Source organism: Centroberyx affinis, unplaced genomic scaffold (assembly GCF_046629955.1).
Source record: "Centroberyx affinis isolate AG114_WGS23_722 - 3 ecotype Tasmania unplaced genomic scaffold, CSIRO-AGI_Caff_v1 ptg002023l_1, whole genome shotgun sequence".
Lineage (NCBI taxonomy): Eukaryota > Metazoa > Chordata > Actinopteri > Beryciformes > Berycidae > Centroberyx > Centroberyx affinis.
The window spans coordinates 196,799-219,436 of NW_027280362.1; the positions used below are offsets into that span (position 1 = coordinate 196,799).

General features: G+C 40.6%; 1 protein-coding gene across 2 annotated transcripts in view; it reads right to left on the reverse strand.

Moving 5' to 3' along the window:
• ptprfa (protein tyrosine phosphatase receptor type Fa) overlaps positions 1-22,638 on the reverse strand; it is a 205,681-nt gene that overhangs the window by 168,011 nt on the left and 15,032 nt on the right. For both annotated transcript variants that reach the window (XM_071531031.1, XM_071531030.1), the window contains exon 2: positions 14,048-14,222. In XM_071531031.1, the coding sequence (XP_071387132.1) occupies positions 14,048-14,141 (94 nt within the window). In that variant the 5' untranslated portion in view covers positions 14,142-14,222. The remainder of the gene's footprint in view (positions 1-14,047; positions 14,223-22,638) is intronic.

Genomic DNA, 22,638 nt, shown 5'->3' on the forward strand with positions numbered 1-22,638 from the left:
CCAGTTGGCTAGCTAGCTGTGTTTATGTGCCCACCTTTGATTGGAAGCAACAAGTTCACGCCCCTTCTCTGGGGCATTCTGTGAAAAGGCATTCTGGGAAACGAAGGACACCAAAAACACCAAAAAGTAAATTACAGTGCTTCATCACAAGATAACTCCTGGAATGCACTGGACATCGCAGATTGATGATATCTAACAGTGTTAAGAGTATCCTTAGGTGGATTTTTCCTTTATCCCTTGACTAACTGGCCTCTCAGCACTGGGCAGACTTGTGTTCCCACTAACCTGTCCTAAAGAGTGTTAACCCTGACTTTAGCCCAGTTGAGTGAATGTTAATCAAGTGGAAAAATGTATCAAATTAAACTGAGGACTCAGGCAGAACATGCTTTGTGGAAAAAAATACTTAACAGGCGGCAGTCTCAACCTGTTCTGTTCTGTAGTTTACTGGCAGACTGGAGTTGGTCATGATCTCTATCTAGCAGAGCTGTTATTAGTCTCTGAGATCAGGTGCCTTTTTCAGGCCGACTGGCTGTAAAAACAAATGAGCCGAGGAAATATTTGATTTAGTTTTCTCTGCAGACGCATGTGAGGACATCGCCTATAATGAAGCTCAGCTGAGTGTCTCCCAGCGCTGGTCTGTATTCATAATGGGGTTTCATATTACATGCTGTCCTCACCTAACTATTCATACTTACACACACACACACACACACACACACACACACACCAGCATGCATACATGCAAACACTCATCACTCAGTGGGTTGGATGTGAAAGTGAATCAACTCCTCCATGACCACTGTCAGCATAATTTCCATCAGAAGAACAGCTAGAGTTTTTGGAAGACTGTCCCATTAGGGAAGTGATGATAACATACACCATGCTGAGCGATAATAAGCCACTGACACTATCCAAAATGAGAGTACTGACCCAAAATATATGAACTCATTAACTATTTATTCCTAGCTTTGTAGAGTACTCAATTCTGATTGGCCATTGAAGGCCAATCAGAATTGATGTGCTATTTCTGAATAACACACTGCTGATTCACATAACAGACCGCTGTTTCACATCTAATCATATCAGTTTTGTTGATTTGTATTCAAATTAAATAGCATCACCTTGTGCCAAAAAGATGCTATTCCTTGGTTACTGCAGACAGTCCTGCTGGACTAATTTTTCTGGTGGAAGCTTGTAAATTACTATAGCTTATAGTAAAAATGATATCAGACTTAATAAGGAGCATAGTAGGATAATGTACAGCAAGCCAGTCATATAGCAAGCCACCTCACTCACTTTGATATGATGACCAGTTTGCTGTAAATAATCCCTTAAGTAGCTGATGTAGCTACACCACTCAACATAGTGCTAAAGTGTTAACATGGAGCCTACTATCACAACATAGTGTATGCTAAGGTGTTAGCATGAAGCCTACTATCACTCAACATAATGTAGCCTATGCTGTTAGCATTGAGCACTGGAGCATACCGGGGAGTCATGGATGATTTTGGTGTCTATGTTCTCATCACTTAACAGCTAAGTCAACTCTCTGTATTCCTTTAATGCTGGACCATTGCAGATGGAAGTCCTTGTGATTGGAGACTTTGTTTTTTAATCTAATCTGAGGTGTCTGCTGAGAATTACATGCTGTAACTCTTAATGCCTGAACAGCCAGTTTATCTTTACTTGCTATAATCTGGATGTGGGGGAGATTGAGTTTTGACTGACACACACACAGGAATAAATTTACAAAATAAACAAGCACAGCCATGCATACACCCTTAACAGCTACACACACTGTATAACTGTGATAGGCTTAGCTTGTGGTGAATGTCATGCACTCCTCCCTGCTCATTTAGAGGCTGATCTTTGTGTAAAGCCAAACTCACAGAGGACATGCATGGCTGGAGCCAAAGAGGGGAGGAGAACCTTGTTTAGTCAGGGGAGCGGCAGAGAAAAACAGCAACCCAGAGGAGACACAAGCTGGGTTTCCATCCATGTATTCTCATGCGAATTAGGACGTATCCAATTAGAAAAGCTGTATGGAAATGGCAAAATTCCTAAGACAAGCAGACAAGCATTTTCTTCAGAAGACATTATGCGATAAATAGCGTTGGAAATGCATTTGTCGGCAAGTCTCCATCGTGGTTGTATGACCATTCGCCGGTACATAAAAATATTACCACAGTCATTTCTTTATTTTTTTCTCATATTCAAATGGAAATATGACCAACATTAGCTGACAGTAAATAAAAACAGCTTGCCCAACACTGTTCAGCACTATGCAACTTTTGAAAGACTCGTTCCATTTTTGTGGCGGATGTTTTTTATTTGTTTTTGTTGATTTATTCACTTCAACCCCTGCTGATGGAAATGCACCTAATTTGCATTTTTTGTTTTAGCAACATTCCAAAGGTTGGCTAAAAATTTGCTTGAGAGTTGGCTGGAAAAGCAGAGAAAGCAGAGAAACGAAGAAAGACAGAAAGAAAAGTGAAGAAAGAGGGAGAAAGAAGGGATAAAAGAGAGAACAAAGAACAAAGTGAAAGTAAGGCTTCTCTATTGAAGGGGCAGCTATGAGCGGGAGGCCAGCTGGGAATCTCCCGTCCCATCTGGAGCCATTTGCTCCGACGCAGCCTGTCCAGCAGGCAGCTACTGGCTACCAGAACAGACCTTCGCACCAAATCTAACACCATTTCCGCTGAGACATCACTCCCTTTCCATTACAGACTCTTACAAACAGCTTCAGTGGTATCCTGAAGGCCTGAGAGGGGCCGAGCTGCAACCCAAAACTGGCCTGGAAACCATTTTCTGCGTTCAGAAACACTATTAAGAGGCAATTTGGAGCAAGAAATCGATAAATGCGCTGGAGTCCGTCCAGTTTGTCCTCATTAATAATGGAAAGGCCACTTAAATTCCTTTAGACTTGTTCTGCATGTGTTTGTTGAGAAGGATCGGAGGTGGCTGCAGTAGGCAAAGCACTAAAGTGGTTTGCAGTATGAGCAGAAATGCAGTGGGGACTGTGTTTGGGTCAGTGCAATTCTCCCCTTCAATAACATTACCTGGAAATGAATATTGCAGTAATTACTCATCACTGACTACATATTTGACTCTCCTTTGACTTTTATGTGTTGTTGCCTTTCTTTCTTTCTCTTCTTTTTTTGATAAACTAAATACAAGCAGTTGAACTTTTTAGTATAACTAGAAGCGACGGTTGATACAGAATTTATTTGTTTGAGGGCTTTTTTTTTTCAAACTGATTCACTGATCCAAGGACTGCAGTCTTATGACTGCTGGAATTTTAAGTACATTTTGAACAAAAAGAAAATCGACATCGGTTATGTTGTTAGCATTGAAGCAAAACCTCATGTACACTGAGTTAAGGTGGGAACAAAAAGGTGTGAATAGATTTTTCAATTTTTCAATGAATTAAAATTCAAAATCTGTGTATATAGTTCAAAGTTTTAGTTCATACCATCAAAACAAACACAAAAGCATGTAATTCATTTGCACTCTAGTGATGATCACTTTCAAAGAAACATTTAGATAAACTGAGAGTCAACTGACATGAACTGAAGTGCTTTTTTAAAAGTATTGTAAGTCTAAAGTCTCCTTCATATCTGCAGCATACTCACTGTGATCACCTAACCCCGCTCCCCCCTAGTTAAATGCATGTGTGCAGAGCTGTGGCATCCCACCAAAACACAAAGTATTTATCAGACTCGCCTTTTATATCTAAAATCCTCCAGGCTACTGAATAATTGCTGGAATAAACTGTATTGGTTATGAGCTCATCTTCTTCATGGGTGGTTTAGCTCCAAAGAGCAGAGTGTTTTCTTCATTCAATTACTCCCGTAAATGATGCCACAGTAAATAGGAGATGGTGCCTTTCAGCAGATGCTGCAGAAGCCTGTGGCGACAGAGTGCAGCTCAGTGCAGGCTGGTTCACTCCGGTGCCTTTCTAACACCACCGAGGGAATCGATCCACACAGCACATTATGGCACTTACATGCTACACTAACTGGCTAGCGCTGCTGCTAGTCGTTCTTTATGCCAAGTAGCAATGCAACGTTATCACTCCATACCATTTTACTAGCACTTGACCGATGGGGGGTTTTGAATACTGATATTTGTGGACTGTGTTTCATCATTTTCACGACAATTAGTATCTACTGTTTCCCCCAGAATTGTATTCCTGTCAGGGTGAAACAGCATTTAGACCATCATGGGACACTAAAACTCGAGCTTGAAAAGCTTCAAAGCTATACTAATACATTTATTTAAGGTGGGTTAGCAGCTTCTTAAGGCAGGTGAGGCAGGTTTCTGTGCAGGTTTCACAGACTGACACCTCTGAAGCTGTTGAGGAAGAGCCTATCCTCACCTCATATCAGCAGTAGACAGCAGTGACACACTGATGTCTGATTTTTACTGACAGGCTAATATCGCTTTGAAATACAGTTATAAGCCTATATTTGACTGTCTGCTGACAATGGAGACAGTTCTCCCGCTTAGCTCCGCAACTCCATGTGTGTGTGTGTGTGAGAGCTCTCCAAGAAGAGCTCTCCATCTCATAATGCATCTGTTGGCTATATGATATTGAAAAGGTAGATGAAGCTACAGATGATAGAAATGCTTCTTTTTACCATATGCTCACTTTGAATTGGTGTTTGCATTGGAGCTTTTGTTCCAAAACAGAATACAGCTGCAGAATACAAAAGTGAGTTTTACACCTGGCCAAGTAATGGTTGAGTGATTGGTACTGATCAGCAACCCTATCAACCCCCTGCAGATATATTGTGATCATCTTGTTCTACGGTGGAAAAAAAAAAAGTACTTATTGCACCTTTATATGTTGAGTTTTACTTTAATTTCACCAATCAACAGTGAGTTTTACTTTATTGTCGCCAATCCATTTTGTAGAGTAGTAGTTGTCAACTCATTTTAGGATGCAATTCTTCATGTATGTGGGTCAGTAGTTACAGTGTGACAGATGTCATCCTGCCTTGGAGGAAGAGTAAGGAGGTGGAAAATGACTGTGGTAAAAGGACGTCACAAAAACGACTGGCCACTTGCCACTTTTCCCAGGTCACGGCACTAAACCTATTCTTAAACTCCCTGGTTTACAGCCTATCGTTTCACGTCTCATTGTCATCCACCACAGCATACTTGTCTTACAGGGCCTTTTTCTCATTTGGAGTCAAGAATTTAATGGTGTCTAGGCATGCAGCCAGGCAGTCAAATGTTGTGTGAGGCGGAAGAAAGCTGTGTTTCAGAGGCAATTCACAGTGACAAATGACAAAAGTTTCACACAAAGTCTCTTCTCCTCTGAGAGTGTCTCATTAGGCTTTGGAGTTGAGAGGGAGCAGCCATGCAAATCAACCTCTGATCAGTCAAAGTGACATATAAACAATCTGGCTCCCTACTTCTGGACACCCCAGGTGGAATCTCTGACATGCATTTCACAGAATAAAAAAAATAGTTTCTCTTCCCAACGTGAATGTTGTGACACGGGGGAGGAACGGAGGGTTACTTACTTATGCAAAGTCGCTCAATAACAAGACAGGCTCAGACTCAAAAAAGAATCAATTTAGTTGTGCAGAGGACAATGCAGTTTGCCACTAGTTGGAACAAAACACTAGCCATCAACGCTAATTTATACAGAGTAAAATGCCTTCATTATGCCTTGTGTTCCATTAAGAAAGTGTCATAGCCTATTATGCTGCCAGCTTAATTCTCAGCAATGAATAAAGACAAAGTAAACTGTTGAATTGAATGAAAAGTACTGCAATCCATACTAGTAAAACACACTGGCTGCATGCAGCATTTCAATTTAAAATCTATTTCAAGTACCACGTCCTAAAACAAAAATATGTTCTTGGTCTCCTGCATTATCAATAAATAAAATCTATTTAAATCAATATTTTAACATCCTGCGAGACGTTGTGATGTGTGATTGAGTTTGTATGTGTGTAAACAGAGAAGCAGTGCATTTACGGGTGATCAAGTGAGCAGACTTTGATGGACGGAGGAAAGAACAAACGCTGCTCATTTAGTTTCACAGCACAATTCCCCTGCCCTCTAACACTTAAAATCCTGCCAGTTCCCCAGCGCTGCTCTGACGGGCCTGTCAGCATAAATTGTCAGTCGTGTATGTCGGTAACTTCCCTCTGCTGTGGTGTGGTGGAGAGGCCGGGCGGGAAGATGATACATACATGACTGCGGGGAGAAAAGGGAGAAGCTGTCTGAGGAGCTCACTGCACTCGTAACTCTGATACACAGCGGGAATAAGCCGTGCAATGCACCGGTACACCTTAAAGGGATACCCTGACATTTGGGATTTTAGTCTGTTATTTTTCTTCACCAGGCAATTGTCACAAAGTGAGGAACAGTTTCTGCATTTGCACTTCAGTGAACTGGAACACGGGTCGTTACTGTTGCTGCACATCGTTTCTCATTCAAACCAATGGGCGCCCGGTAGCTGCATGCTACGTAGTCATTTAGGGCCCATTTCAGACAAGGACTTTAAGCACAACTATGTCCTGGACCCTATTTTCACATCGCTTTCATTCATACCGATTGATTCTGACCAAAATCTTGTCAATTACTTCACTGCTTCCTACATCTCTCCATGTTGCTCCAGGTAACATCCCTCCATGTTATTCCGGCCCACATCCCTCCATGTTACTCCGGCTCACATCCCTCCATGTTACTCCGGCCCACATCCCTCCATGTTACTCCGGCCCACATCCCTCCATGTTACTCCGGCCCACATCCCTCCATGTTACTTCAGGTAACATGTTACTCCAGCTTACATCCCTCCATGTTACTTCAGGTAACATGTTACTCCAGCTCACATCCCTCCATGTTACTCCAGCTCACATCCCTCCATGTTGCATTAGGTAACATGTTACTCCAGCTCACGTCCTTTCATGTTCCTTCAGGTAACATGTTCCTATGGGTAATTACACCATGCAGAGAGTCATCAGTCAACAAGTGTTTATGCAAAGTTGCAATGAGCATTGCAAGTGACTGCAAGTGACTTACCAGTGCGTTGAGTTGAAAACGGTTCTCATACAGAAACTCATCTATGGTCTATAATTTATTTTTTATATATATGATATATATATTATTTCAGTAATTACTTTATTTGTAGAAATGCAGAACATACTAAATAACTTCAGCTTCTGTAAAGCAGGCTTTATTGTTTTCATCCACCTTTTAATGTCCCAAGGGCAATTTCAATCTTTGTGCGTCATCATCCCAAAGAAAACTGAATTCAAGGTGCTGCGTATTTAAGTGCCTCACCAGAAAAACACGAAACAGAGTAAAAGTCCTTGGCCTGACTCTCCACCATACCGACAGAAAGGCCAAAGAAGCCAAGGTTTTGAATGAATCCGCTGAAAGGCACGCCTTAAATCCTCAGTGCAAACATGGAATAGTCCAAGTCTGAATAGGAACAGCTCAAACATGCACAAGCAGAAACTGAAATACATCATTGATACGGGTGATGTGGGGCATCACCCATATCATACCCATGGGATATTTTTCAGATGGCGACCATGTAGAGATGGGATCACTGTCAGCTATTGTCTCTGCTGTGTAGACTGGGCGATAGTTTGTACCTGCTGACTGCTGACAGAGGCCCTGAAGGATCTGTTTGTCCCTGGCACATTAGAGCCACGCTTTGTTGGTTTGAGAATATGAAAATGTAATTAACATGGCAACATCAACAGATTATTATGTATTAGTGCACAAATGAGTTATGCATACCTACATTCAGGAACAATCAAATACACACACACTTACTTACAGTACACATGTGAAACACACAAGTACACACACACACTCATACATACACACATACATGCACAACACAAATACATGCTAACGCACTAGTATGTACATTGATGCCATGAATGCTTTCATCATATTCAAATAATGCTTTTCATTTTGAGAAAAGCAGTCAATTCTGACTTTAATGAAACTATGAAATGCAAATGTACTATCCAGAAAACCCAAGGACCTTTTGCAAACTTCATAACCCACTGAAATTCAGTTGCAGGTCCATTTCAATGAGGTGTTTACAAACTCGTGTTTAGATGACATCTGCTGTCATTCCTAATTGTAATGTAACAGCGCAGTCAATCATTCTGCGAGTGTGAATAAATTATTCAATGAATAAAAAAAAATAAATAAATGCCATACCGCCATTACACTTTGGGGTTTTAATCCATACGTCAAAACAACTCCATCAGGAAGAGCTCGGCTGAATCAAGATGAAGCTTTACATTCCAATGAACCAATCAATTTACAGTCTTATCAGCTGCATTCTGCCAACACAGACATTGCAAATCCAATCGTAATCCTCTGAGACCTGGAAACAGGTTAAGGGAAAGTGGGTACACCAAAAAATTACAATACGTTATCACAAAGTAATTCCCGGAATGCACTGAACATCACAGATTGATGATATAGAACAGTGAAAGAGTATCTGAGGGTGGATTTTTCCTTTAAGGTCCCAACCTGAAGTCTACTGTGTCTCATCTTCAGTCCCTAACAGCTAGTCTCAGCTAACTCAGCATGCTCATTGAGAAATACAGTATATATATGCATCTGAGCCCACACAAGCAGACTGATTAATCTGTGTGGAGGAGCACTGGGGAAGTGTAATGAACATTTAAGTAATACCTCTTTCATACAAAGCCCTTGCAGAGCGTCTGGCTGAACAGAGTATTTACTATACGGACATCTTTACCTCTGCGTCCTCCTCCAGAATGACATACCCAGAAGCAGGCCAGCCAAGCCTGTGAGAAATTCAATAATCTAAACTTCCATTTGGAGAGCCTGGATGCAAAGACACTGCTACCACTTGTGTTTGTTCTTATAAATAATACATTGTTCTCTGCTGCTCCTCGTTCATGACCCTCAAAATTGCCTCCCACGCAACCATGGGAGCGGCACCCACACAGTGCTTGAAAGTTTGAAGGAGGAAGGCAAAGAAACAGGGAATAAACAGATTCTTTTTGCAAATCATGATGTGTATGTGACCCTGGGGACTTGCGCACACAAAGACTTCTTACAAGCCTGAGTAGGAGAAAAAAAGGTAACAGTGTACTATCCATAAAATAGGCCCAGGGCTGAGTAGCAAAACACCTGTTGAGAACATACAATTTCAGTGTTGAAGGTGTGAAGTCCCTAATAGTGAGCGCCTGTCTGAAGGTCCTGTAGGTTTATAACAGCAGAGCCTGATGTCCTCTAGAGTCACCACAACCTGTGTATTGCTAAATGCTAAATGGAGTTATCTTTAGTTTATGCAGTGTTCACGTCATACAAGATTTACCGTAAATACGAACTGCTGACTGGGAAAAACTGTTCACGTCAGCCTAGAAGTGGGAATTACAAGTAGGACTTTTTGTAGGCTCCAGTATCTCCCACAGATATTGGTAATATTAAATAGAAGACAAAATAATAACAAGGAAATATGGTAGAATAGGCTACTGTCGCAGCAGCGGGTCTGCATGGTCAATAGGGGTGGGGAGAGAGAGGCATTGAGTCGTGTCTGAGATTTGTAATTTATAGCATTTTGTGTTTTCTACCTAGTATATGGACTGAAATAACAAAAACTGCCATTATCAAAACCTTTGAGTTCAGTATGACTGAAATAGTGGGAGACTACTGATTCCAGGAGGACTAACACAATAGGTGTGCTGGCCAGGCTCAAGCAGTACATGTGAATGCATTTAATAATTTGTTGAAGCTGATATAACATGATGTGTGGTTCTTGATATTACTTGACAGGTTTTCTAGCAATAAAAGGGAAACACAAACAGACAGAGGAAATATTATTTTTTCTGTCATCACAGTGGTATTTACAAGATAAGATATCTGATCTGATATCTGAAGATAAGGATAACTGAATTCACTTAAGAATCATAGGTTACAAAAGCTCGCACAAAAGCATGAAAATGTCATTGATGTAACTGGGGCTAGGATTTCCTTTTTCCATAGATCAGTTCACTAGAATCAACTACCTACAGTAGTGGTCTGTGAACATGACAGTTTCAGAGATACAGATGTCTCATTGCAGTATGGTCTGAAAGTTCTGTCAATATGGCTCATAATCAGATGCCAAAGGTGGAATGGTTGTATATGCCTTGGGAAATCAAAGCAGCATTTCCCACCAAGAGGCAAAACTCAACATATTGTAAACCACACTCTGCATGTGGCCCAGTATGCTTTTCCAAAGCATTCTGAAGTGAGAATGAGATCCAGAGAGGTGGCCACTGTAAAGCACTCCCACTAATAAGGCTCAAGCTCCCAGGGGACACTTGGTGTTTCACATGCAGGCATAATATCATTCTGTCTGTTCATGCTTTTTACACTCCAGAGCTATGTAGAAAGAGGCCATTTTCACCGATGCTTGAGAAAAATATTCCAGCGTTTGAGGAGTGTTCGAGGTGAAAGATAATTGCTTACGCAGCCCCCTGATGAATTTGACTTTCCTATCTGGCAAATTACAGTGGGAAATTACACAATGTGTTTATTGCAGCCATAAAGCAGGCTAGAGACGATAATGAACTTGTTGATCAGTAACATTGCCCTCCGAGGGCTTCCTCCGTGGCTTAGAGGGATAGTCCTGCCTGTGGCCTACATACTGAAAACCTTTCCCAATGCTGAAGAACATTGCTCTCAAATCGCCATAGCACACTTCAAAAACTTTGCTATTGATAGGAAAAATGACAAATACAGTAGGCTACAGTAGGACTAGACAAAATGAAGCCGATGAAAACTCATTACACAGTGATTACAGATAGAAGAACAGTTTCCAGCTATAAAAATCTATACGTCAGGTTTTGGCGTCAGTCCCTCTGAATCAAAGAGCGAGGGCTTTGAAAAATCCATTGTAGCAGAGGCAGAGATACAAATTTCCCCACCGACAGTAGCCTCAATAGACCAGAATGCAATGCAGCCCCCAGTCAAAATAACACACAAATTAACCTTTCATACCACCAATACAGCTGGTCAGTATCACTACTGGATTGAACCAATACTTTTTGGTCGACTAAGCAGTCTGCTGGCCTATACGATAGTGGTACATGAAGATAATGGCGATGTAGTGGTAAGTGAAAGAAAATGTAACCACCGGGCCTCACCGGTTTTTGGGCAACACCCAGCTCTTTTTAGGCCTTTTCCTTTTCCTCCCGAAAGGCAATCAGCTCTTATAAAGCCACCGGTCTGCACGGACGCTATCAACCGTACATAACATCCGACTTGTCTGCCTCGCCGCCCACCACCAGACTAATATGGAATCCCATTTTCTTAATATTCCTTTCTCGACCTCTCCCCGCCCGTCCCAATTTTGACATCGCGCTCATTACACATAGCTGACTTGCTTCTACGGGACTCTCATGGGAGTACCAAAACAACATCATTGCATTAGCCGGTGTCTGGTCCGTGCGTTCGGCTAATTTGTTAGTCTCCAAACCCAGCCATGACCCCCATCTGTCTGAATCAATACTCATAATGGGAGTTGCATGTTGCTATCCTTGTTGGTGTTCAACTCATTTGCATGTTACTTTACGCAGGGTATGAGCATAACTTTGACTGATAGGGTAATTTCTCCAGCAGACATCTTAGCAACAGTTAATTAGCTTAATACAAAAGTATAGCAGTAAATACAAAAGACTCAGTGGAAGCAAAGTCAAAATTGATCAGCATTTGGCTGGTGGCTGGAGCTAAATTCAAGCCCTGGTGTTACCATATAATCTATAATCTATTTTATACTGTATGTTGCTTTTATTTGATATTTTAGGCTCTATTTATTCTGTGAGCAATATTCAAACGCTTCTGATGCAAATCTATAGTAACAAGTGGGTCTGAGTAGGTGTGATTTGACACTAGTGTTAACAGAAGGAAGCAGCTGTCATTCAAAAGGTATGCCGAGCCTCAAAACCCCTGAAGGAATGAAACGTCTTAGGCATCACAGGTGAATAGGGAAAAAACAATCCTTTCATCCTACCAGAATGAAATTTGACATGTTGAATATGGACACACATACAAACACTTTTTGCATTATGACTTGGATTTATCTTAAATATTCAAATGAGCTAATATTTAATAAAAACTGTACAAAATGTCAGAACACTTTGTCCCAGTGGATAAAGTCATACATGTTCCTTTTTTGGACAAATTCTTGACAAATCTGTATATGGTATGTACAGTATATGTATATGTTATACACAGTATACACAGGCCTATATATAGTATATAATCTCAGATTTTCTTTTTATAAAAATGTATAAACATGTAGAAATCTATTTTTATAGTTGTATTTGATGATTAGTTACATAAACAGCAAAATATTATAATATCTCAAAAGCAACCAATCAAATCACCATTTACACCTGTGGTGCCTTGACTTAAGGAAATACATAGAGCACATTGCATGACAAAGGAACAGTGTTTGGAGCTAATTCACTACAATGCTGCAGTACCATGCTGTTAAAAACATCCCAGTTGAATAATGTGAATACAAACTCCCAAGGTAATTTGCATTGTGTAACATTACAATGGGAAGGTTGGGTGACAATACAGTGAAACAACAGTGTTGTGAGAAGCTTTCTGTGTGAGTGGGACTCCTGTGCAGCTCCTGGCATTCACACTTAACCAGGCTAAGATTAACACCAAGAAGAAGTTTGTTGAACAATCATGACCGATGAGAAGCCCAGGAATGCTGTGTATAGCTTTGAGATAAAAATGTGAACTTTTGCACCAATACTTGTCAAACCTCAGAATTCCAGTTTAGGTTTTATAACCTTAGACTTTATGAAACCCATTTCATAAACCTATCGAATTCATAACTTTAAAAGTGCTATGTGTATCATTTTTAAACATCAATACATCATTGTCAAACTAATTGTCATACTGTAAACAAATGAGAGCATGATGGAGACGATTGGTAGCCTCTAACACCAGTGGTATTGTAATGCTAGTGTTTCTCCAAATTATGACCAAATTTCCCATAAACCCCATTGCTTCCTGTCCCCCTCCTGTTTTTCCATCTGCCTTTCACTCCTTCTACCATCTGCTGTTGCCAGAAACGCTTTAGCTCCTTTTGTGTTGGAAGAACAGCGTCCCCTTACTGTTTTGTGCTGTAAAGCAATACAGCAGATTTCCTGCCAAATCTAATCTGAGTCTCTTTCACACATGAAACCCGTAAAATTGCTGTTTTTTCCGGTAAAGGTAGCAGTTTCTGTTGTTCACACAAGACATGTCTTTCTGTTTTTTTAACATAATGCTGCCATTCACACAACACTGGCAATAGCGTTAAATTCCACTGTTGTCATTTCCAAGAAATTACACGTAACTGCCAGAGTCACTGCAGTTTGAAAACACAGCGGGCTAATCAGTTCGTCCAGGATCTCTCTTATTTCCACGTCTGTCCAATTACACATTTTCGTCAAAATAGTAAAGCTACAGCCTGTTGTATACTGGTTTGTATTTCCCTCCTACAGTTCCACAACAGAGCGTCCTATGATGTGCATGCTTATACCATTAACGTTACAGCATTATTCACACATATGGTCGATACAGAACTTTACCAGTAACAATACGACATCTTGAGCAGTGAAATCGGTGGAACTTATTTACCGGCATTTCGACACCGGCTCTTTTTCACACATGAGCCCTGTGCCGTTAAATTCACAGAACACGCTGCATGTGTAAAATGCAGCGTAGAAGCCGGTAGAGGCTGCCAATCGTCTTGGCGACGGTCTCGTTTGTTTACCGCAATTACACTAATGTCTCAAAATAAATGTAATGAAAAGCTTTTCATCCGACGGCAGCACTGGGTTTCGGTAACAAAGTCACATTCAAACTTGGATCAGACATCAGACTGGAAAGCTGCCTCTGCAGATTGTGTGAAACTAAATGGATCTTACCTGTTTGTACATATTCAAACAGGTAGATTAGTTCCAGTGGGGATTTCAGAGCTGTGTAGAAAATTGCACAGCAACGTTCCCTCGTGTGGAGGGACGATAGTGATACTCACTTTCTGTGTGGGACGGCAGCACCAGTCTGGCCAGCAGCAGGAGATGAAGGGCTCCCACGGTGAGGGGCGACGCCCATCTGAAAGTATGGTCCATGATCTGGCTGTTGGCGCTCTCTGCTCTGGTCCTGACACTGCTGCTGATTGGCTAAGACCTCACGCAATCATAGGGTGACACCTAGGAGGAGGCAAGAGAACTGGTGTTAAAGGTAGTGGTACTGTGTAGCTCCTATGAAGCTTGAAGTAATAATCTGCAATTCAACCTGTACCAACTTCACGAAAGCTTTTAAATTTGCTGTTCTAAACACCCGGTGTCTGGTAGCTCTTTCCTGAGAAAAATCCTCTGGTTCACAGGAAGTGATGCGTTTCACAGTTTGTTTGTAATAAACAGAATAAGAACTGGGTAGTTAGCATGAGTAGTGATAGCCACCATGGCTGAACAGACAAAGAAAAGAGCGCCACCTACAGAAACTCAAACTGCATCAACAGAAAATCCAAGGAAAAAGACGTCACAGTTCTGGACACACTGTTTGATTGACAGGTGATCTCTGGGAAGAGCAGTGCAGAAACACCACAGCAATGAGGCTGAGCAACAAAGATGGAGACTAATCTCGCAGATTAGTGTCAGGGTTAAAACATTGCAAGGTAAGAAGCCCCCCTCCCTGTGTTGATGTATCTTAATAAAGTTAAGTATCTGATACACATCAATCTCTTGACATGCTGCATATCAACATCACTGACTAATGCCAAGGCTGCAACAAAGAGAGCTTAAAGTTCATTGTTTAAGCCTACTGGTCCAAAAGCACCACAGGAGCATCCAGACAGTCCCCAAGGCTCATCACCAACTGGCTGCTCAGGAGGGAAGATCTTGGGCCAAGAGGATGAAACAGCATCCCTGAATCTTTAAAGCATAACAGGACAGGAGGCAGAGCACGCATAATGAAGACTGCGCTAAAACCCATTAACCGAAATGACTAAGTGACTGAAAGCCACTCTGGGGCAAAGGCTATGTGAGTAATCATATTCCGCAACACAGTCTGACACTTACTCTAACCTCTGTGTGTGTGTGTGTGTGCGTGTGTGTGTGTGTGTGTGTGTGCATGCATTGCAAGATTATGGTGCATATCAAAACTGCTTTCCTAATTAGTCACATTCAATCTGAGTAATATCTTTGAGTCCATGCCTCTCACAAATGCAGCGCACATACGGTAACAAAAGGCACCAGGCTCAGGCATAATTTTCCTGCCATTTGTCTACATCAGCCTGAGCCAAACATTAATTAGAACACCAGCAGCACTTCCAACTCTGCCCTAGGTGTGCTGGTGGGCTGAGGCCCATCCAAAGCAGAGCTTGGACAATTAACCATTCAGTGTAAGCCTTGACTGGCTTTGTAAACCACTTCTCTTACACCAGTGATTCTCAACCTTTTTCATATCAAGGACCCCTAGTTTAGTCCGCATTAGGACCACGGACCCCCATTTGATGAGATTTTGTCTCTCAAACCCAAATCTGAATATTTTTATTGTTAGATATGATTTTGTCCAGAATCCCATGACTATATGCACTGTAGGTAGAGAGATAACAGTGAAACTATGATCAAAACAGTAATTCTTCTACATTCTCTAATGTGTTAACTTGTAAATGAAATAATGCTGAAGTTTAACAATTGAACAATTTGCTGGGGACCCCCTGGAACCCTCAAGGAGCCCTGGTGATCCCCGGACCCCACGCTGAGGACCACTGCCTTACACTACACTACTGGCAATACTCTTCTTATTTCAATACCAAATACCTCTAAGTCTCTGGAAGTTCAAAATGCTTGTCATCAAACACAACATTTTGATTGTACTGATGTAGGTCTGGTGTTGCACCAAAATTTGTTTCCATCACGACTTGTGGTTCCCCTGATGGTGTCCCTCCATTTCATGACAGGGAAGAAAACAAAATCATTTAAATTTTTGCAGATTGTTCTCCTGTCGTTTCGTAAGACAACATTTTAGAGATGTTCATTACAAAGACTGAACCTAGCCTACCTTGTTGCTGCATAATGAATGGAGATCACACTTGTTTGTGTTTTTATCTCAAACTGCAAGCATCAATTGATTCTACAAGTAGTCAGGCTATACATTACTCTAGTTGGCATTTTTAGGGGATGCACATTTTGGCACAACACCATCCTTTCAAAGGATATATAGGTCACAGGGTAAATATAGCCCCAGGTTTTGCCTGCTACAAAACTCAACCTCAACAGGTCTCCTTTCTCCATAATACTATTCCGAGGGTGGGCAATTACATGTGGTTCACACCGTCTCCGTTGATCCCAGGTTATTACTGAAAACCATGCACCTGGAACGAAAAGTCCTGCCCAGTCTTCGCAACTCCACTGATTCACCATCAGGGCCTTAGTGCTGAGATGGAGCGTTGTGAATCCCGGCACTCAGAGCCATCAAAACCACTCCCTTCTGCCTCAGCACACAAGCAAATTACAGGGGGAGAGCGGTGGTCAGGTTGTACTTTCCCCTGATTTCCTTCCATTCCATAAATGAAATCCAGAGGAACATAAATCTGTTCAATGTTGCCATCCATGCAGATACACACAGGCAAAAACTGGAAAGATTGAACCAGCTCCACCAAGCTTCAAAGAGTTGAGTGTTTATTTGCTCTAGAGTCTACTCTAAATGCACTTGACAGCCCAAAACATTATTTTGTGGAACAGAAGTGATAGGAGAAAAAAGAAAAAAGAAAAAGAGGATTCATGAAAGCTTTTGATTTTTCCACACGGTGTGACTGAAAACACACTTTCAACGTTCAGTCTAAAAGTTGAACAATTACAGAAACTCTCCCCAGAAAGTGTTTGGTGAAACTTTGGAGATGATTTCCAAGATCTTTGACGTGTCATTAGGTGTGCTGCGAGATGAAGGTGGGGAGGAGACGAGGCGTTGGATTTTGACACTCTCCCTGGATCAGCAGCGTTCCTCCATACCATTACTATTGTCTGCCAGCAGCACTGTGGCACGGCAGGGACCCTGATGGCTCTGACAACTCCGGAGAGTCAACACTTTCATGTGCGCTCTCACATCTCACGGATCACAATGCACTGATTCAACAGCACTTCAAACTCTCAACTCGCCAATCAGAGTGATTCATCAAACTTACATTCCCTCCGACTCGGTTACATTTTGGAGAGCGGCGCGCCGGTGTGCGGCTGGAGCGCATAATTTAAACATCAGGTTTTGCAATCCCATTGTTTCAAACTGAAATAAACGAGAGAATAGTCACATTCTTAGATTTTCGCAGAACGTTCGCAAGTTCATTGCAAAATCCTGGTATAATGCCCTCAGTGTTACAAACAGTGCAAGTGGTGTGGGACCAAAACACTGCATCATTTCAGTTCACCAGACCGCAAACCATTTACATTTTTAAAGGGGTGAAAAGCATATCTGCAAGGGTTGATAGGGCTGTTGTGCAATGCAAATGACTCAACAGTTACTTAGCCAGGTGCCAAGAAATCTGTCTTTCACAACTCACTCTTTTTACTCTGTTTTGGAACAAAAACTCCCATTGTGTGGGGAGTTTTTGTTTGTTCTATCAAGCCAATGCCATTGCTAGAAAGATCTGTGGCTCAGAAATAAAACTAATTCTGCACTGTCATACTTTGTTGTCATTGAACTTTTATTACATTGTATAGTGGTTGTGTTGAATCGTGAACCCCATTGTATTGTACATATTTCTGGACACTTTTATATGCTACCTCCAGCCACAAATGTGCTTGGATACTGATGCTTTTAATGAGAACAAACAATAATGCACATGCACTTTTGCACATTGTCACATATTCTGCACAAATGGATCCTATAATTGGAATTTTTGATAAGGTGAACAGCTAGTGATGCGCATAATCCAAAACTGCACGTTCTGTACATGTTATCTACATCTGTAAATTGAATGTATTTATACACATCTAATCGCCTAGACATTGTGTAATATGTATGACCTTCTGTTGACCTGCTGATGTGAATACAATGCACATTTTGCACATCCTGTATATAAGCTATAAATTCACATAATTACTTTCTTTATATTCCCATCTTCTTTTCATTCGTATATTCTATATATTGATATTATTTTTCACTTATTTCATACTGTATATATTTAATTCATTTGGTATGTTTCCATACTATACTTATTTTCATTCATTTTTTCTTTGTCTCAGTATGTTCTGCTGTTATTTTGCCCACCCTCAGACATGCCACAGCACTTCAGACTTATCATTCATACATTTTCAAGTACATATGTTTATATAAACCTGATTTGCTCTATTCTTATTCTATTTTTCTTTTCTCTATCCTTTTACTATTTGCTGCTGAAACAACAGAATTTCCTCACAGGGATCATTAAAGTTTCTTATATCTTATATGATGTCTTTCAGGTAATATATAAAACTTACACAGTATATACAGTATATATAACATTTAATTTATTTACACTTCATCAAACTGCAATATACGTTAAAAAAAAAGAAAGTAATTTCTTTTTAAATACGGTATATGGCTTTGTGTTTCATACTGAGACAGCTGAGACAATCATAGGTCATCCCAAATATGTTGAGCTGGTCGAGTGTACAATGTGTTTTGTTGTTTTCAGACTGATATGTAAAGATTGTACATCATATAAACCCCTTTTATAACCCACTTTTAATCTCTAATGTAAGACAAAGTGGATTTGTGATCTGTTGAAATCTAGATAGCGGATGTCCAAACAGTCTATTTCTATTTTGTACAGTGTGTCTTTAAGCTCTGAACCAGAATTTATTTTGCCATGTACATGTGAGGTATATTTAGGGTCTTGTTTGGACATTTTGACATTAGGCTTTCACAACTTGAATAACCATCATAATTCAACATACAAGTCAGTTTAACTCGAGTGTTAAGACACAAAAACAAATCTACTTTATAATAATCCTGTTATCGCAAATATTTTATCTTAGAAGGCTGGAGGTCAGTTGAATAAATCATTTGCAGGGACTGGTCGAGGCCAAATCTTATGAGGCAATCTGTGAAGTCAAACCATGGGAGAAAGCAATCCAGCAATATACTGTTGATTTTTTCATAAATTACTGGGGGCAGATGACACTTTTAATATCTATCCTTTAATACCTTCATTGGACAGTAATGCTATATACCTATTACTCAGCAGAACCTCATCTCTGGGATCAGGAGAACAAATATTTCTGCATAAAAAAACAGTTGCACGGTTGGGGAGGCTAGTATAACTACTAGTGATTACCTGCTTAAAACTGCAATCAGTAACATAATTCAATGCTACACTCAATCAGTAACATAATCTGATTATTATGATTTATTGATAACTGATTGTTTAACCGCAAAGTTGCAGTTACCACATACGAACAAACAAATCTGTAGACCAAGCAGAAGCGGAACTATTTTCAGTGGAATTTAGGTGAAAATTAGTGTTTTGTGTAAAATATTATCTTAGGAAGAGTTTGACATAGAAATAAATGGAAATGGATGGACTGCATTTATATAGCGCTTTACAATATGCCTACATTCACCCATTCACACACAAAGTCATACACCAATGGCGGCAAGCTACCACACAGGGTGCTGGTGCAACCATCGGGAGCAATTTGGGGTTCAGTATCTTGCCCAAGGACACTTCAACATGCAGACTGGAGGAGCCGGGGATCGAACCACCGACCTTCTGATTAGTGGACGACCAGCTCTACCTCCTGAGCCACAGCCGCCCCATAGAAATGAACAGACAAATATGGGTGAAAGTGCTAATGTTTCGATAATCCTTACTGAAGTCGGTGGACCAATCAGAAGCAGAGCCTTGGTCAAACCCACCATTAAAAAAAGAGAAGACAGAGAAGGCCTAGAAGCTGAAAACTATTTAGTATTTCACAAGAAGAAAGCAAAAAATTGAGAAAAAAAAACAGTGGGTTCTCAACCCACTGGTTGAGAACCACTGCTCCATTGGATAGTTTTCAGTGAAGAAAGACAGGAAAGATGGGAGAGAGAAAAAGAGTGGGAAGACATAAGTCCATGGTATGGGACATAGTATTCGCTAACTAAATTACTAAATTAGAGCGCAAACACACAAACAGTTTGTTTTTTCAAATGTTTGTATTTGGTTCGTTTAGGTTCACACTGCCCAATTACAAGCCAAAAAACACATGGACTCACCATTAAGCATCTATAGTGGATAATGTCATCTCACTACGTCTATGGTACGCTGCTGCTGTATGCTAACTGGGACATATGTCACCTTCGTTTTACACAGATTAGACACACTTACGCTTGATCTGCAAGGACAGTGGCAGCATGACAAATGTGGACACACATAGCACACATACACACTGGCAAGGGTACACACTCACACACACCTCACTTCACACAGCAATCCAATGCTGTTTGTGGACTGTGTGGATGGTGATCGCCCACAGTTAGTTGTAGGAGACCATATGAGATTCTTGTTCGGGATCTTCAGCCCATCTAAGAATTATTTAAAGCACCACCATTAGAATAGGTGGGATTGAACTTCCTGTCTAGCAGAGCTGTCACTCCACCTAAAACAATCTGACTGGTATTAGTAAATGCTTTGTAAATGCTTCTCAAACATGCTGATGTTGCTGTTTTGTCTAAGAGCCTGTAGTGTTTTCATGAACTTGAACATGTCTGAAACACCTGTGATAGTAACCTTTATAGACCAGCTGATACTACTGATGCTTCACTGCAGTTGAATTGGAAGATTGATTTTTCCATTTCACATTTCTCTACAATTCAAATAGCTTGTGAAAGTGTTTAGCTAGCTAGTAGAAGATTAATTTCAAGTTCCCTGGTTTCCTGATAAGGTAAGTTGTGTCCTTTTACATTAGATTGTTTAATTTAGGTTTTACGTATTGTTTGTTGGACTTAACAAGGCTTATTCTTTTGTTGAAGATGTAGCGTTAGAATAGTAGGCCTTGCTAAGTGTATGTTAGCAGCAATGTTAGTTGTTAAGTTGGAGTAGTGAGCTATTAATGGTGATTTGATGCTATGACATTATTTGCCATGATGCTCACGGCCGGAAAACATGTAACTGGCAAGCTAGTTTTCACTTGTTACCTTTACATTTCGCCTGGAAAAAACACATTGACAACAATTCTCCAGCGACCATAACCAAGAATTCAGTGTGTCTTTGTCAGCTTCATTGTGTCAGCTGCTTGTAAAACCATTAAAACAACGAAGACCAGCTTCATTACAAATATAACTTAGCAGCACACCATAATACCAGTAAAATTACATTGCTTTGTGAAATACAGATAAACCAAGAGTGTCTATGGCCCAGGGGATCAGTCTGAGTAGCCTAAAACAACATTTATGCACCAGATTACCTGACATGCCTGAAATCATGTTTCATTGAACTAGTGCAGTGCCCGTTCAAAACATGCCTGTTCGGAACAGGCCGATTGCTTGGCCTCCGGTATTGCTGCTTGCAGCTTTCTCGAGAACCACTCATCCAAACAACTTCACACTTGACACTGCACGTCCTTGGGTCCCCAGCGATACACCCACCAAGTGTGAAGTAGATCGGACGAATGGTTCTCGAGATATGCGAAGGACACATACAGACAGAGATTCCTTGCTTTATAGTATGATGATGCCTGAAGACATTCAATGAAACAAGTGGGACAGAATGGACGATGGAAAGAAAACAGTTGAATCATAACATATTTGATTAAGAATTCATTCACACCAAGCTATTATGAATTACTTCAGCCTGGGTGAAGGCCAGAGTTTTTACAAATACATTCTACATTAATACTGAAATTGTGGCCACCATGAATGCAGTTTGTTTTCTTTAAGGGTTTTCAGTGTTGTTTAACACATGCAGGGCAAGATAACTTGACTTTATTTTTTGTTGAAAGTAGGCTTGGATATCAAGGTCAAAACCAATGTCACTTGTACAAAAATTAATAAGGTGCACCTAACAACAAAACTGTGGGTCAGTAAAGAGTACATTAAGTGTCTTTATGGTAGATTGCATTTATTAAAAATGATATTAATACAGTCAAGGTGAAAAGAAAGAAAAGAAATGGGAAATATCAGTTTTCAAAACCTGTGCAATGCTGTCTCCATGACTTTTTCCAGATCCACTTTCTCTACAAACCACTGGTGTTAGATTTTCAAAATCACAAAAGGAAATAGGAGTCAGTGGTTCAGAAGCATTCAGAAGCATTCCGCATCTGCCTCGTTCTTATGGCAACACTTGCTGATATGGAATATTAGTAATTTAATCATTCATACAAGTTTTTGTTTGTGTACATCAAATATTGTATTTCCATCATAAGTATTTCTGTAGTTTATTAGTTCCTTCTCTCTCGATGTTAATAAGTGAAATTGCAGTGTTCGGTTGGCATGTAAACCTGCAGAAACAGATGCTCTAGATGGCACATCGTTGGCGACCACTGGCTTAGTTACCATGTTCGCATTGTGCTTACTGGGAGTGAGGCGGCTGTCAGCCTTGCAACAGCGTGCACACTACCTGATTTTGTCATTCAAAAACCTTTTCCCATTAGTCCAGAACAGTTC